This window comes from Musa acuminata, chromosome BXJ3-6 (genome assembly GCF_036884655.1).
Source record: "Musa acuminata AAA Group cultivar baxijiao chromosome BXJ3-6, Cavendish_Baxijiao_AAA, whole genome shotgun sequence".
Taxonomy (NCBI): domain Eukaryota; kingdom Viridiplantae; phylum Streptophyta; class Magnoliopsida; order Zingiberales; family Musaceae; genus Musa; species Musa acuminata.
Window position 1 is genome coordinate 13,219,305 of NC_088354.1, and position 16,212 is coordinate 13,235,516.

The 16,212-nt window shown below is 43.2% G+C and overlaps 2 protein-coding genes across 3 annotated transcripts; one reads left to right on the plus strand and one right to left on the minus strand.

Annotated features, from left to right (window-relative positions):
• The first annotated feature begins 4,176 nt into the window (after positions 1-4,176).
• Positions 4,177-8,625, plus strand: LOC103988109 (transcription factor RF2b). 2 transcript variants are annotated; one of them, XR_671944.3, is made up of 5 exons: positions 4,177-4,872; positions 5,256-5,388; positions 6,315-6,399; positions 8,114-8,443; positions 8,539-8,625. XR_671944.3 is itself a non-coding variant. In XM_009406632.2 (4 exons), exons 1-4 carry the CDS (start codon positions 4,310-4,312, stop codon positions 8,359-8,361), a joined length of 1,029 nt encoding a protein of 342 aa, XP_009404907.2. In that variant the 5' UTR covers positions 4,177-4,309; the 3' UTR covers positions 8,362-8,625. The 2 variants fall into 2 exon arrangements, 1 of the variants encoding a protein (XP_009404907.2); XM_009406632.2 differs by having other exon boundaries at positions 8,114-8,625.
• A 1,850-nt stretch (positions 8,626-10,475) lies between these two features.
• Positions 10,476-12,116, minus strand: LOC103988110 (U-box domain-containing protein 27-like). Its single transcript, XM_009406633.3, has one exon. It carries the CDS (start codon positions 11,897-11,899, stop codon positions 10,601-10,603), a length of 1,299 nt encoding a protein of 432 aa, XP_009404908.2. The 5' UTR covers positions 11,900-12,116; the 3' UTR covers positions 10,476-10,600.
• Between the last annotated feature and the right edge of the window lie 4,096 nt (positions 12,117-16,212).

Sequence of the window (16,212 nt, forward strand, 5' to 3'; positions counted from 1 at the left end):
ATTTATTTTTTATGTCATTTTTAAAATTATTTGTTTTAATAAATTTTTTAAATTTCTTTGTTAGAAGTGCCAAGTCATTGTCATAGTCCTCATCACTTGAGTTTTCTCTCAAGTGGGCTTCTAAAGTTCTAAGTGTAATATCCTTCTTGTTCTTTGGAATGATGTCTTCTTGCTCATCATAAGCTTTATAGGTTATTTCGTAGGTCATTAATGATCCGATTAGTTCTTGAAAAGGGAAGTTGCTTAGATCTTTAGCCTCTTGAATAATAGTGACTTTAGGGTCCCAAATCTTAGGAAGGAATCTTAGAATCTTATTTACGAGCTCAAAATTCGAGAAACTTTTGCCGAGTCCTCTTAGACCATTGACGACATCCGTGAAATGAGTGTACATGTCGCCAATAGTCTCGCTCGGTTTCATTTGGAAAAGTTCAAAAGAATATATCAAAAGATTGATTTTTGACTCTTTCACTCTACTTGTGTCTTCGTGAGTCACTTCGAGTGTATGCTAAATATCAAACGTGGTTTCACAAACCGAAACACGGTTGAACTCATTTTTATCAAGCGCACAAAATAAGACATTCATAGCCTTTGCATTAAGAGTGAAAGTCTTCTTCTCCAATTCCTTCCAATCGATCATTGGAAGAGAAGACTTCGAAAATCTATTTTTGACAAGATTCCAAAGTTCAAAATCCATTGAAATAAGGAAGATCCTCATTCGGGTCTTCCAATAGGTGTAGTCCGTCCCATTGAACATGGGTGGACGCGTAATAGAGTGACCCTCTTGGTTTCTAGCGTATGCCATCTCTCTTGGGTTTTAATTCGTTTGAGAGTCAACCGAGCTCTGATATCAATTGTTAGGATCAAGAGCACTAAGAGGAGGGGGGGGGGGGGGGGGTGAATTAGTGTAGCAGAAAACTTTCGACGATTTAAAACGACGTTCATACGATAAAAACGATTTCGGTAAGAAAGCCGATTCAGAAATTACTTTAACTTAAGATCAAGCGAAGTGCAGTTAAAGTAAAGTTATGGAGGTAGTTTGCAATTAAGATAGAGAACATAATGTAAGTGCAAACCGAAATATGACGTTCGTACGATAAAAATGATTTCAGTATGAAAGCCGATTCAAAAATTACTTTAACTTAAGATTAGATGAAGTGCAATTAAAGTAAAGCTATAGAGACAGTTTGAAGTTAATATAGAGAACAAAATGTAAATGCAAACCGAGATTTAGAGTGGTTCGGTCAATCTTGACCTACATCCACTTTTGGCTTCCTCCTCCGATGAGGTCACCGACGTCCACTAGAGGCCTTCATTCAATAGGCAAACGCCAACCATCCTTTTACAGCTTTACTCCTTTTGACGGGCTTAGGAGATAACCCTTACAGATTTTTCACTCTTCTCTTGAATGATCAAAACTTAGACGAAAAGAGGGAGAAAAACTTTTGACCTTTACAATACTTTTGAGCTCTAAAATTCTTAGAATAAGATTAAGATTTCGGTGCCTTTTCATGCAGGAAAGGGTGGGGTTTATATAGGCCTCAAACTGGTTTGAATTTGGAGCTTAAATATATCATCTCCCGGATTTCCGGGGTCCTGGCGGTACTACCGCCATAACTGGGTGGTACTACCGCTCGGAGACCGAGCTCAGGCGGTACCACCGCTTGACAGGGGCGGAACCACCACTTGACTTCGCTCGGAGACCGAGCTCAGGCGGTACCACCGCCTGACAAGGGCGGTACCATTGCCCAAAATTCCTAGGAGACCAAGTCTCCTGAGCGGTGCCACCGTCGACCAAGAAATCTGAGTCCGAATGAGCTGATCCATTCGGCCCAATTTGGGTCTATCAAGGGTTTAATTACCCTCAAATTAAGTTAATGTGATCATCTCCTATTCCTAACTTAATCTACATGCTAACTACGATATTTAAGACATTAATACTATAACTTGCTCCGGTGCGTCAATCGCTTCTTCCGGCAAGCTTCCGGCGAACTTCCAGCGAACATCCAACGAACCCTCGGCAATGCTTCGATAGACTTTCGGCAAACTCCTGAACTTGTGATGATCCACTTGGCGAGTTCCGATGAGCTTCTTTGGCAAGCTCCTAGACTTCTCGGATTTGTTCCCGCAGAACCTCCGACGATCGTCCGGACTTTCGTCGAACTCTCGAACACCCAATATGATCATGGTCTTGACTCGACGTAACTCCTGCTGCATGTCTTACTTCCATCGTAGTTAATCCTGCACACTTATCTCAACATATATATTAGATAACAAATGACAATTGACTTCATCATCAAAATCTGAGATTCAACACCAAATTCTTTGAGTTAGTAATTCCCCTCACCTTTGTGAGCTTTGCATAACTCTTTCGGTCGCCGAACAACCCATCCCTCCTTACATGATCTCATACTTTGCCAAGCGCCTTGATTGCCTTGAGTATCATCAAGTTTGGTTGCTAATGTCGAGCCGTAACACGAACTCAACTATCCCAACCTTTATGCGCTCTATATTTCTTCTAGCTCGCTTGTTCTCATGGTGCCTCTCACGCGAAGGGTTAGCTATTTCTTTGAATGCCAATCTCGGATACTTACTAATCTAAGTGACTCCTTTCTCTACATCTCAATGCTCATTTTGAAGGAAAATCTAGGGACAACATCACATACGCAATGGCAGAACAAAAAATAAAAATCCTTAAATTCCCAAAAAAATATGTTTGTCATCGTGCGAAAATTGGTATACAAAATCCACGAAACTTAAAACCACGTATGAGATAATTGTGTTACCTAGGGAAGGAGATTAGGAGAGAGGAAGATTGAGAGAAAGACCTTAATCTCTTAATCTCTTAACTACATTGAGATATGAGATCACCCCCTTTTAGCCCCTAATGGATTAGGAGGATTGAGAAAAACTTTCCTACGCTTTAGTCCCTAGAGGTCCTGTCATTTATAGGTGAGAACAAATGGTCTAGGATTAGTTATTATGAGAATTTCTCTTTAACAAAAATATTTTTTTATTTATCAATAATCGAAATCAATCATATCTATAATATATCTTACCTAATTAAATAGGATCACATAAACTAACATATTTTTGTCGTGCAAAATAGCTTCCCATGCTTCCATGTTTTGCATGCTCGCTCCATTTGCATTGCAGCGTAGCTAGCAATTCTCGCACCAAACAAAAGCTTCCCATTCCACATACGACGCCATGTCCAGCAGGAGTTTGGTCAATGATAATTCCAGCAAAAAACAAAGCGTCTTCTTCGACTTGGATAAGAAGTCAAAGAGCGGCCAAATGTACGTCAATGAGACTTCGAAGATCTCCGTTTTCTTGTTGTTTGATTGAACGAACGGAGCTCTAAAATCTGTGGGTGTCAGACAATCCAATGAACACCGGTGAATCACAAACTGCTTAGCTACTATCCTCTTCGCATCGCTTCTTCAGTCAGTTCCGAAAGAACAGATTCCAAACCCATCGAATGATCTAAAGCTTGTTCTTCAGCTAGTCTGTTGAGTAAGAGTTATCCATTTCCTACTAACACACAGCAGATTCTTTATATATCTGCTTCATCGTCAGAATAATTTTTGATCATCCGCGTTCAATAAATATGCATGACAATTGAATTTGATGCCACATATAGCTCGAGAAAGCTTTCCACAGAATAATAGTTTGGGGTCTTGGGATATTAATCACTTGACATGTGAGAGGAGCTCAATCATACAGCAGGTTGAGGCGAGTATACTACCAAATAGATTCGAAGTCAAGTCGATGAGAAGAAGCTTCTTGTTTTGGCTAACGGAGGAGGAGCAGGAAGAAGATGAAGCTTCCTACAACGTTGACTATCGTGGCTTTCTCCAGCCGTCCGATCGAGATCGTGCGTCTGGTTACTGTCTCGATCGCCGTCCGTGATCTGATCAAACGGTCGAGGATGATAGAAGCAGAAGGGCCCCGCACATCGATGCCATCATTGGGCACCTCGCTGAGTTTGATGGATGCATTTGACCAACAACATCATTGGAATTAAGTTTCTTACCCGTTGGTAGCGGTACCCGTATGACTTAGTTGAGCTGTTATTGGAGGAAGATGTGGCGTAATGGTGGTGGCCCACGTGAGTCCCAATTTTTCTCTTATAATGGATCGGGTAGTAGAAGCGGGTGTATCGTCGTTGGCTGCCCCGAGCACATGGGACTGCGTTCTGTTGTCGCCGACGGGGCTCTCTCTGTCACCTTCTTAAAGTCCACCGGACGATTTCACCGTCCATCGGTTTTCTGGGTTATCGTGTCCGCCACCCGATCCTTGGACCTCAGCGATGGAGCCGAACGGCGCGCCGCCAGGGCAGGCGACTGCTGGCCACCGGTTTGGACAGATCCCACCGCCGAACCCCCGCGGCGGCGGCGGCGGCGGCGGCGGTGGACACCGGCGGGCCCTCTCCGAGACCGTCCTCCGCCTCCCTGATGACCTCCTCTTCGACACCGACCCCGACTTCGGCATCTCGGACATCGACTTCCCCTCGCTCTCGGACGATAACCTGTCCGGTGGCTGCGGGGCTGTCGCGGCCGAGCCCGGAATGTCGGATCCGGCGGCGGCCACGTCGGGGAGGACCGTCCCTGGGGCTCACCTTAGGAGCCTTTCGGTGGACGGCGGGATCTTCGACGGGCTAGGGTTCCAGGCCGGCGCGGCGGCTGGAGGCAGCAGCGCCGGTGTAGGGGAGCAAGAAAGGAGGGGCCACCACCGGCGGAGTGGCTCGATGGACGGGTCATTCTCACCGTTCGAGGGGGATTCGGCGGCGACGCTGTCAGATTACGCGAAGAAGGCCATGACGGCCGATAAACTTGCGGAGTTAGCGCTGATCGATCCCAGGAGAGCGAAAAGGCATCACCTTTCGTTTCCCTCATCTCCTTTGCCCCCTTTTGCACTGTGATTTAATCTTTTGGAGCCGATTCCGGATTTTTTAGTTACTAATTTCTATATGAAACCAAGTCGGACTTTGTATTTTTTTCTTCTTATTTTCAGACTAATTTTTGCTGTTGGTTATGTTCTTCTGTTCTAAATTCATTTGCATCTTCTCTTGTTTGCTGCTTACTCTCAATTTCTTTTACTAAATTCTTGCACAAAAATGTCATATTTGCTTCCTCTTTTGTTAGATCAACACGTGAAATCACAATCAATTTAGCATCGCTCTGCAAATTATAGCAAAAGCTGCTTCAGCATCTATGATTTTGATATTACTTTTTTTTCCCTATTTGTTGCTGCAGGATTCTTGCAAACAGGCAATCCGCTGCTCGTTCGAAGGAGAGGAAGATCCGTTACACTAATGAACTTGAGCGGAAGGTGCAAACACTACAGACTGAGGCAACCACTCTTTCGGCGCAGCTTACACTTCTTCAAGTATGAACTACCTACCGACTGGCTTCCGCCTCTCTTTGTTATTTGAAGTTCAGTAAAATTATTGAGTTGCACATGATTTGTTGGCTTTGAATAAACATAAACGAAGCTAAATCGATGTCACTATCGGTGAAATAATTTAGTTTATCTTCTGTTGACATTAGTGTTGCTTTGGGATTATTCTATTGCAAGTAGATTATTTAGTTGTTTGAGTGTAAACATTGAAGTAACAGCTAATTATTCTGCCAGAAGTTAGTCCTTGCAATGAAAAATAGCACCCACAAGGTGGTAGATTTCTAACGATCAAATACATGGATGAACCAAATCCTTCGGCTTTGACACATGTAGATTACATTGAAGATTTCAAGTTCGACCGAAGTTGATCTTATATCGTGGTAGTTTATTTATATTATGTAAGCTTGACTCATTTGAAGCCGTGCTTTTGGCATCCGTTGTTTATGTTATATATGAAATCAAACCATCCAATGTCCTTGACACGAATTTGCAGAGCAACTGCATGTAATCAAATTTTGCAGATCTTTGTCAGGAAGAGATGGCTTTTTGCTAGTTTCGGCTAAAATCGATAGAAATATAATGGAAACCCCAGCTCGATTCTTTATTAGATTATCCAAAACTTAGGACCTTGCATGGCACCTCATACTTGTGATTTTCCCTTTTTATTACTGCATGTGCCCTTTTCTGGTTGGTTGTATATCATGACTGAATACTACACAGCAATGCACAAGATTAGTTTTGAGTGATCACTAAGCATCATCTGTTGTATTTCACATTTCTTAAGGTTCTTACCACGATCAAAACTAATGGACTTTCTTTTTAACCATTGTTTTATTGTTTGAAAAATGTTGTTGAGCATTTTTCAGAGAATCTGAAAGCACAATGGTCTGATGTCTGAGTCCTTGATAATGCAGAGGGATACTACAGATTTGACTGCTGAGAACAGAGAACTCAAGTTGCGATTGCAGGCAATGGAGCAACAAGCTCAACTTCATGATGGTATGTGTTCAACAATACACTAACTGATGTCTGCTAGTTTAAGCTCAGATATCCTTGAGCTTTCTGTAAGTGCATTTAATTTTAAGATGTTGAATGATGAAGCAAAGCAAGAATTTCCTTCTAGATATACAACTGAATAGGCAGCTTATAGTATATCTTATCAACTCATTGAAATTAGCTCTGATCATATCTGCCAGATACCTTTTAAAATGTAATACAATAGGAGAACATATATCGGAGAATTTTCTTGGGAAAGATACATGCATGTCCCTGTAACAGATATAGATTTGTTCGAGTATAATCTACAACACTTGTTATAACACTGCTGTTGCAGTTTAATGCTTGTTATGTTCAGAAGCAAAATTTGGGATGACAAACACAGACTTGATTAGGGTAGGGGAAAACTAGATAGTCATGATTAATCTTCTACTTCCCAGCTTCCAGCATTTGTCTTTGGGCACAGAAATATGAATTTGTTGGCAACAAGGTTTTTTTTTTTTTTTTTTTTTGCAAAGAGTAAGTGGTGAAGGCAGGATTCAAGCCCAAGACCTTGCGATATACTGTCAAGGTCTTTACCAATTAAGCTAGTTGGCACCTTCAGACCATGTCTTCAAGCATGTCAGATTTGACTCTAAGCAGAGTCAAAGAAATACACTTCTCCAAGCATGCGTTCTGATGGCTGATGTGGCCTGAACAATTTGAGTCATCCACAAATAAATATTATCTCACCTCCTGTCTCTTTCCTTCTCTCTCTCTCTCCATCTAAACCCATAACTTTTCCATGCTGCTCTTCTTTGTGCTTATTTCAACACTCAGCTTTTGCTAGAGACACCTTTGCTCTATGTCTTTGTCAACATTTGCTCCAAAGAACTCAGTAAAGTTTTTCTCTTCTTGCATGCATATATAACCCTACAGGATTGGCTAAACATATATTTACATGCCACCCTCGAAAGTATCAATTTGCATACTCTTGGAAACCATACCATGCCTTTTACTTCCACAATACACCTATAGATGTTGTACTAACCAAGATTTAAATATGGGTCTGCGTACTGGAATCTTATGGGACGGGTACTCGATGGCTGGTTTGATAGGGTATGTGTCGGTATTGAATGGTATTTTAGGTATATCATGTAATTTATAAACATGATGCTAATCCTAGTTAAACTTAAGTTAGTGTCAAGTCTCAATCCAAGCGGCAACGGATTTCTTTTTTTTTTCTTCTTGCTGATGTAACCCTCTGTTTATGGGTTACAGTTTGGAGGGTGCTCTGGCAATTTGCTTTGACTGGCCTCATCATGTTGGAATACAGACCACTAATGTACATCGGTTTGTATGTCATTTTACACGATGACAAACCAATTCTAGAGGAGTATATGCATGCAAATCTGTTGGGTCTTTTGTAATTTACACTATTATATGAATCATCTATAGAAAAGCTTTCTAAGGACAACAGAGGGTTACTTTGTCTAGAAGGGGGATTTGAATTTGCCAGTTCCCTGTGGTGCACTAATTAGTCACAGGATGGCAAAATTTCGGTGGCTTAGCTTTCGTCTTTAAACTCCAAGTTTTCTCAGATGAGAAGTATTTCGTTAATCTTGTACTCCAGGAATTCTGAGCCTGACCATCCGCTGCCTAGCTAGAGGTTCTATTTGTGAAGGTTGAATCCTGATGCGTTATTTTTTGGTCATATATTTTGTATGTTCTGATGCAGCTTTAAACGACGCTTTGAGAGAGGAAGTGCAGCGGCTTAAGATAGCAACCGGACAACTTCCAAGCGCAAATGGAAATCCTTTCAACGGCGGGCTTCAGCATTCTGTATCGAACTACTACGCTCACCCACAGCAGTTGCCGCCCCAGAGTTTGCGTCACGGTCAGCATCTGCATCCATCTCAGATGCAAATTTCTTCGAATGGTCAGTCACTTGTTCATTCCCCAAGTGATCCCATGGACTTCATGTGAGGGCAAAGTCGACGATCTAGATGGACTTCAAGTGAGATAAGTTAAAAGGCCAGCGACGTTGAATGCAGCTCATAGAAATTTGGTAGGGAATCGTTTGTTGTTCTTTGTACCATTAAGTACAATAAAAATGAATCTCTCATTGGGTATGTTTGAGCTGAACAAGTCTTATGGTTGCAGTTGTGTACAGAGTTGATGGGGAGATACATAATTCACATGACAGTCAATCTTGTTGGTAATTGAAGTTTCAGTTTCAGTTTGTCTTCAGGAAGTGAGGGATTCCTTTTGTTGTTTTTGGCTATGTGATTTTGGCTCCAAAGACATTTGTTTAAACTGTTCTATATATTTTAGTCTGTCAAGAAATTGATCGAAATAACTCCCATCTCTATGTTTCAGCCAAGCATCGTTTCCAGCACCGTCCAACCTCTCAGAGGCAGGTAGTAACTTCTTCTCATGCACATCTCATCAAAGATTTTATGGCTTATGTTTAATGCTCATGAAATAATTTTGATTCTTTCATCATTTTGCATTGGCTTCCGATTTCATTTTGGTTGTCAACAATTTATCATTCTCAAATATCTCCATATGCTCATCCAATGAATTCCGGGTGGTCTAATTTAAACTCAATTACGCTTTCAAATTATTCAATGAATTTTATTATTTTTCTATGTAGTTTAATTGCTAATTCTATTTGGTTATATATGGATCGATCAAAACAATCAACTATTTCAAAACTATCATTTCGCACATTTTTCTATCTAATGATTTTATGATTTAATACTACTCTCAAGAGACACGTAGACACGTCTTGTATTGTCGATATAGTATAACTTAGTTACTATTGTACTTATCATTCTTTGACTTACTTAGTTACTATCGAACTTATCATTCTTTGACTTACTAACTCGATTTCTTCGTAATCAATGGTTCAAAATATTTTGATCAATATAATAATTTTAGTTAAAAATATTAATATAATATTTTATTTATGGTTTTCATATGTGGAGTTTGATGTGGTTAAAGAGTCTTTTACAAGATCATATCTATCTGTCTAATATTATCATCTCTTTCAACTTTTTTTTTCTTTTTCTTTTTCTCTTTTAACCAATTTTTACAATATTTTTGCAGATTTTTTTCCTTTTTTTTCAGCAGTCTCTCTCTCTCTCTCTCTAAAACACCATCACAAGTCTCCAAAACAATCACAGTGTTGGGTCGTCTCCGCTGCAGCCGCTGACTCACCTCCACGTCCGCGTGGGGAAAAGGGTGATGCGGACGTCTCCCCGGTTATTCTCGAGCCCGCCATCGCCTGCGCCATACGAGACACCAGCCGCGCTTCCCCTCCCGCAAGGCTCTATCCTTCGGCGGGCCCCACTCGCCGATTCGCGTTTCCTGTCTCGGCCGAGGGCAGGCCACTCATTCTTCGAGTCAAAGCAGTCGTCAACGCCGTGACTCCTCCCTCAATTTAATTTGCCTTTGAGATTCGCTTCTCTATCTCTCTTTATTCGAATTCGACGTCTCCCTTCACAACATATTCCTAACGCCAGCCGACACGCAGTAACAGCAACGTCGCATCGCGGACTAATAAATCTCCTCCTCCCTTTCTGCCTGCCCTCCCGTCATCTCCTTTCCCCACCACACACCGGTCTGCGGTCAACGGAGCCTTTCGTGTGCCTCCTTCGTCCTCCAGCTTTTGTATTGATTAAGATTAAGGGAAGGTGCAGTCTGCATGTCGTCTCGGTCACGTATGTTTTATTCTGCGTCTGCGCCCATCCTTCCTGTCTTCTTCACCACCCGTTCCTGTGCCTACCATATATCATCTTTTCCGTACAACAAGTCGACGACGATCGGCTCTTCTTCTGATCGTCGTGTATAAAATATTTATCTTCGATCATAACTCGATACATAATATTCATGTCTGCCGACATGTATACTATTCGTTTATCTCACAGCTGATAGCACGAGTAACGTGGGCAGGTCATCACCTCGCTGCATGGAGTTTGGTGGCCACATAGATAGAAGATAACAACATAACAATTCACATGACCAGTCGATTAGAGAACAAAAATTGTTTCCCAATTATTTTCACAATTTAGAGAACAAAAAGGACCACGACAAAATTCACGATATTTCTTTTGTATGATTTCTTCATCTATCAAAAATTGGCGTCCATTTACATGTGTTTTCAAAATATGTTTCTCGTAACACTCGACAAGAGAGAATCGATTGGTTTTTGTTTTATGTTTCAGAAGGGCGTGATATGGATGGTATTGGTATCGTACCCCGCGAGGAAGCAGTTGGAGCTGACACGGAAGATTTTGAGCAAGTCTGCCGCCATTTCTCTCGCCGCCGGAGAGCACCCGGTCTGCATCAGAAGCAGCAGCTTCGTCGCCCCTCCCTCCGTCGCCGCCACCGCTTCCACCGCCCGCCTGTCACGGAACGCGTGGCACACGCTCCAGAGCACAGCCACCGCTGCCTCCCCACCCTCCCTCCCGGCTTTCACCATCCTCCCCACCACCGCCGTCGCCGCATCTGCCCCGTCCTCGCAGATCGCCGCTCGGCCCTCCGCGCACCCGGCGGCTGCTTCCATAACCCGCAGCGCTCGCCTCGCCGTCGCCGGCGGAGCCACCGCTGGATCCGCCCTCAACACGCGCGCCAGCGCTGGCACCACCCCCGCGCGGACCATCCGCGGCCGAGCCCGCTTCGCGGCCGAGATCCCGGCCAGGCACCCCAGCCCCGCCTCGACCGCCCGGCGGTCCATAGTCGCTCCCTTCTCGTCGGACGGACCGATCAGCCGGATCAGCTCTCTGACGAGCTCCTCCTTCTCGGCTATCAAGACCTTGGCCTCCGAATCAGACGCGGCAATGATCGCATCGAGAACACTCGCCGCATCGATCTGCGACTCCAAGCTGTCGCCATCCCTCAATACTCGAATCAAAGCCGAAACCGATCGGTCGATATCGGAGACGAGGTCGGCGATCGCGATCTTCTTATTGCAGCCGTCGATGAAATCGGAGGTCAGGATCAAGGCGAAGACCCTTGCCACCGCCACCGAGCTCTCCAACACAGAGTCCTTCCGCACAAGAATGGAAGCGAGAACGGAAGTGCATCCGCCGACACCGACGAGGTCGTTCTTCTCGATCGGTTCGACATCGTTGGCGGAGAAGAACTCGGTGAGCTTGAGGAGCGGGGGCACGGGATCATCGTCGCCAGCGGCGATAGAGGCGGAAGAGAGCTCGTGTAGGAGGTCCCTGGCGAGGCGGCGGGGGACGAGAGGGGCAGGGGCGGCGGAGGAGGACCAGAGGTGGATGAGGCGCTGGAGGGTGAGGTTGGGGACGAGGTCGGTGGAGGGGAGTGGGAGCATCGTGGCCGGACACGTGGTGTTCCCAGATTCAAGCCACCGTTGGATGGAGGCGCGGTCGTAGGTTACGCCCGTGCACAGGCTCACCGGTGACCGCATCACGTCCAGCGAGATGGGGCACCGGAACAGGCTCGGTATCTTCACCTCCAACGCTTGCCCCGGTCGCTCTTCCTTCCTCCCCATCGTGGCACCCGCGGCGAGAACACGACCTCGTCTCGAACCTTCGCTTCTGTTTGCTCTGTGCTTACAGGTGCTCGAAGAGACTACGGGCGAAGGGCGAAGAGCGACGGGAGCATATATAATGTTGCAGGAGAAGAAGGTGGCTTTTTCGACGACCGGTGGTACTGCTGAAGCTCCATCAAAAATCTTCGATTCCCCATCAATTAACGTATTCGAACAGGTAAGCGGTGGGGAGGTCTCGGTCAAAGGTGGATGATTGAAGTAACGCAAAGTTCATCGGGTGCACACACACACAACAAAATGAGGAAAGGTGAGGATTTGTCGGGAGGCGCTTTGTGGGTGCGTTACATTGGCCGGTGTCGTTTTGCAGGTCTCGCATGGCGCAATCAATTGAGACGGGCGACTGGGATCGGAGCCACACTTGTCCACAAGTCATTCCTGGTTAGTGATTCCGCACGCACCCAACATTTGGGCTCATTCTTGTTTCTATTTTGATATGCGCTATTAGCTATAATATACTATTTTTGTTATGTGCTAAATGGTATATGGACTCGGAGGAGTAAGTGCATGGTGCATAGGCCACGGTGGGCCTCACCTGACGCTCTATTGCGAATCCTATGCTCTCACCACTACTCCTCAGACATTTGAATCCTGCTGTAATATTCTATCATTGACATTTAGGAACAATTTGTTATTATTTTATTTAGTGCTGATCTGACATCAATTATCCATATGACATGTAAGTCATCAATCAAATTAAAGGAAAAAGGGAAAAAAAGCATTTATTGAGTGTTTTTAGATCAAATTGGAAATATTAAAATCTTTAGAATTAATTTAAATTAGTGAATGTGATGTTTGGTTGAGGCCACGTGCACTTTTAAAGTCACTCGCGTTGGGCAAAAAAAAAAAAAAGATCGACTAGTGATATATGTTGGGGTAAACAACTTTAAGCCGTGGCCTTGGGGCTGACGCGGCTCGGTTCGGATCCGGATGACGGGGATCTCTCAGGAGGGTTCCTTGGGACTGTGGAGGTTACCGACTCGGGTCGGTTCGGTCGTGGAGGTGGGTCGTCATTTCCTTTTGGAGGGAGTTCCTAACCGATGCGTTCAGAGAGGGCCGCCTCGTCTTCGTCCCTGCACACAGGTCGGGTCGAGATGCTCGACCCGACCCCTCCGATGGTTAAGTTAGTGAATAGTCACAGGGGATTTTTCCCCGCTTGGTGCCCAGAGCGCATGAGTATTTATAGGGGAGTTTAGTGTCACCTGAAGTGCCTGCTCGCCGGGGGCAGGATCGTACCTTCTGATGACGTCTGACATGACCGTTGGCGTGGTGTGAGGGATTGAGCCGAGCAGTCGTTAATGGGCCTCGGTTGGCGTTGCGACCCATGTGGGCCAGGCGTTGTCAGCCCGACAAAGATGTGGGGCGTTAGCTGATGTCACGCGGGTCTTATCGTAATTATCATCCTCATCAATATAGAAAATATTCATCTTTAGAAAATCTTAATCGATCTTGTTACATCAATAGGTGACCATAAGCATAGTTATTGAGGTATAGTATCGTTCTTTCTCAATCACAAAATTTGTAGTTGAAGTTTGCCTCAAACATCCAAGGGATTGCATTTGAAGACATTTGTCTCTTTGCAAGTTGACATCATCTACGGTATCCTCGTGCTCCTGGTGAGATTATTAATCTTGACATGGATCAAATAAGTCGATAATCATCTTAAATCTCTATCAAGAGATTAACACATGATAGTCATATCATATTTTAACGATAGAAAATCTCAATCGATCTTGTGGCATTAATAGAGTCATAATCGTAAGTGATTAAAGAATATCGATTATAAAATATGATCACAAGCATAATTATCGAGGTCTAGTACCGTTTTTTTTCAATCATAAATTTTATAACAGAAGTTTAACTCGGACGTCAGAGGGATCGCATTTGAAGACATAGATTTCTTTACTGTTGATGTCATCTATGGCACCCTTAAGCTCGTTTGACGAGATTATTGGTCTTGACACAGATTGAATTTGAATTAATCAAGCTAACAATCATCCTAAAGCCGACACCGACATTAAGTACTATCAAATAAGATTATAATTTATCTCTCGAAAGATTATATTTTGTTAACTGATAAGTAGTCAAATGTCAATTTAAGGTAAAAAATTGTTTGAGGATCAACTTTAACTCTCACTTTTAGTTAAAAGTACCCATGTCTTTATGCCGTTTGACATAAACTGTTTTTTTTTTTTTTTGCTTAGTAATTCTGTCGCACACTCGTATTTAGTTGTTCAGTCCAATAAATTCGACACTCATATTTGTTGTTTGAGCTGCATCCGTTCCCACATCATGTAGTCAGTCAGTCATCTCTTTCCTAAACGTTATTTCTCTTAATCTTATTTCCTTTGTGGACCAATCATAACGAGACACATGTCCCGTCTACCAGTGGCAGCTGCTTCTCAAAGCAACTCGGAATTAGAATACCTCACCCGTATCTTAGTCAACGAGGTGGGACTTGACCGACGAGTTTCGTTTCAACGATGACAGCCTTGCTTGGCCTCATGCACTGTCTTTTTGTGGTGCCGACCTGACGACGACTACAGCCCACCGCATTACCAAATGGCACACGTCGGTGTCTCCCGTCGTCAAAGTCAAAGGCGCAAGTGAATGGACTTTTGGTGGGTTTGTAGAAAAGAGGCGTTTCCAATGGCTTTCATTTTGACCCATTTGAGAGACGTGTGGATGAGATGGGAGTCCTAATGCGCTTCACTATTTCTGCAAATAAGCATCAAAGTCTTGAAGTTTGACTGAGATGGGAGTCTATTGGGCTTCACTGTTTCTAAAAATAAGCATCAAAGTCTTAAAGTTTTGACTGGGATTCCACCAAACGTACTAAAAGAATTAGTAGCCGTGAGGAAAGATGTTGGTTTGTGCCTATCAAATTTGGTCTTCCTTTTCGCTGTCGAAAGTACTATTTGCACTTTCTTTCTTCTACGCTAGCTCAAGTCATTAATGAAGATCTCAAGACATTCATCTTACGGTCCTCCTCGCCAAATTGCACCTTCTTGTCATCCTTTTCATGCTGGAAACTATTGGCTTCAAGTGTACGATACAATCGTATCGACTGTTCTCATGAGCCTTCGGTATACATTCCAATATTGGTTTTTTTACTCTTAACACAACTTATTGTCACGGCTTAATTAACTGATCTATTAATTAGTTGAGCTTAAATTATGAATCAATCAATTGTACAATTCATTGGTTGACACAACTCAGTAGAATAAGGATAATTATTCTGTTAACTTATTAGGCCTTGATGACTTATTAATCAATCAAATAAAGCCTTCACGGAAGGCTTTATTCATTGTCACGATTCGATCTAAGGAAAAATTTGTTGAAAACTGTAATTATTGACATTACCTAATCGGATGAAATAATTGACCTAGAAACTTATTGAACTTAGGCCATTGTCAAATATTTTATGAAATATTTTATCCTTTTATGATTAGATATAAAAACTAATTTTCAACACGATGAAAAAAAGAGATCACTTTTCGACTACTCACGTTCATACTCTCCTACCTCGAGGTTTCTAACTTATGCATCGAAGAAATTAAGTTAATAAATCTCTTTCGACCTCGATCATGTAGGTGATACATTGGGAGCTCAGAGTTTTCAACTTGAAGGCACCCTTGATAACCCTATGCATGAGTCTAGATCACATCAAGCTAACCAAGACATCAACGATTTCTTCCTGTACAATTTCTGGTGTTAGAAGGAAGGCTCGATGTTACAGGAACAATCACCCACTAACTCTCTCAATGAATGCTCGAGTGAAGATGCCTTACTCTCAACCTATAACACTTTCACTCATGGGGGGCAGTAGCCACCCTTTCTACACATTGGTGTATCCACCTCAAAGCATATGTCGATGTGATATGGGCGTCTATTCAACAACCTAGGTTTTTCACCCTTAGGGATGATCTTAAGCCACATACATATCTCTACCGAGGTGTTCTTAAATCTCGCTTGGCAAGTATGGATGCTAATAGCATAATTTAAGTCATTGCTATGCTTTTGCCCCAACTAACTCAACAAACGATGTCACTAGCTCAATCGTGGTCCCTCACTAAATCGCTATCAACATCAGCACTTGTCAAGGTTCCCTAACCTAATGTGGTACTGACATCTTAGGAGTACTTCAATCCTCAACCATGGAATTTAACGAAGCGCGCCACCATTCTATCCTGCTTAAATCTGAGGCTCAATCAACGAATTTGATAAAGGATTCCTTGCAAATCCAATTTCGATAA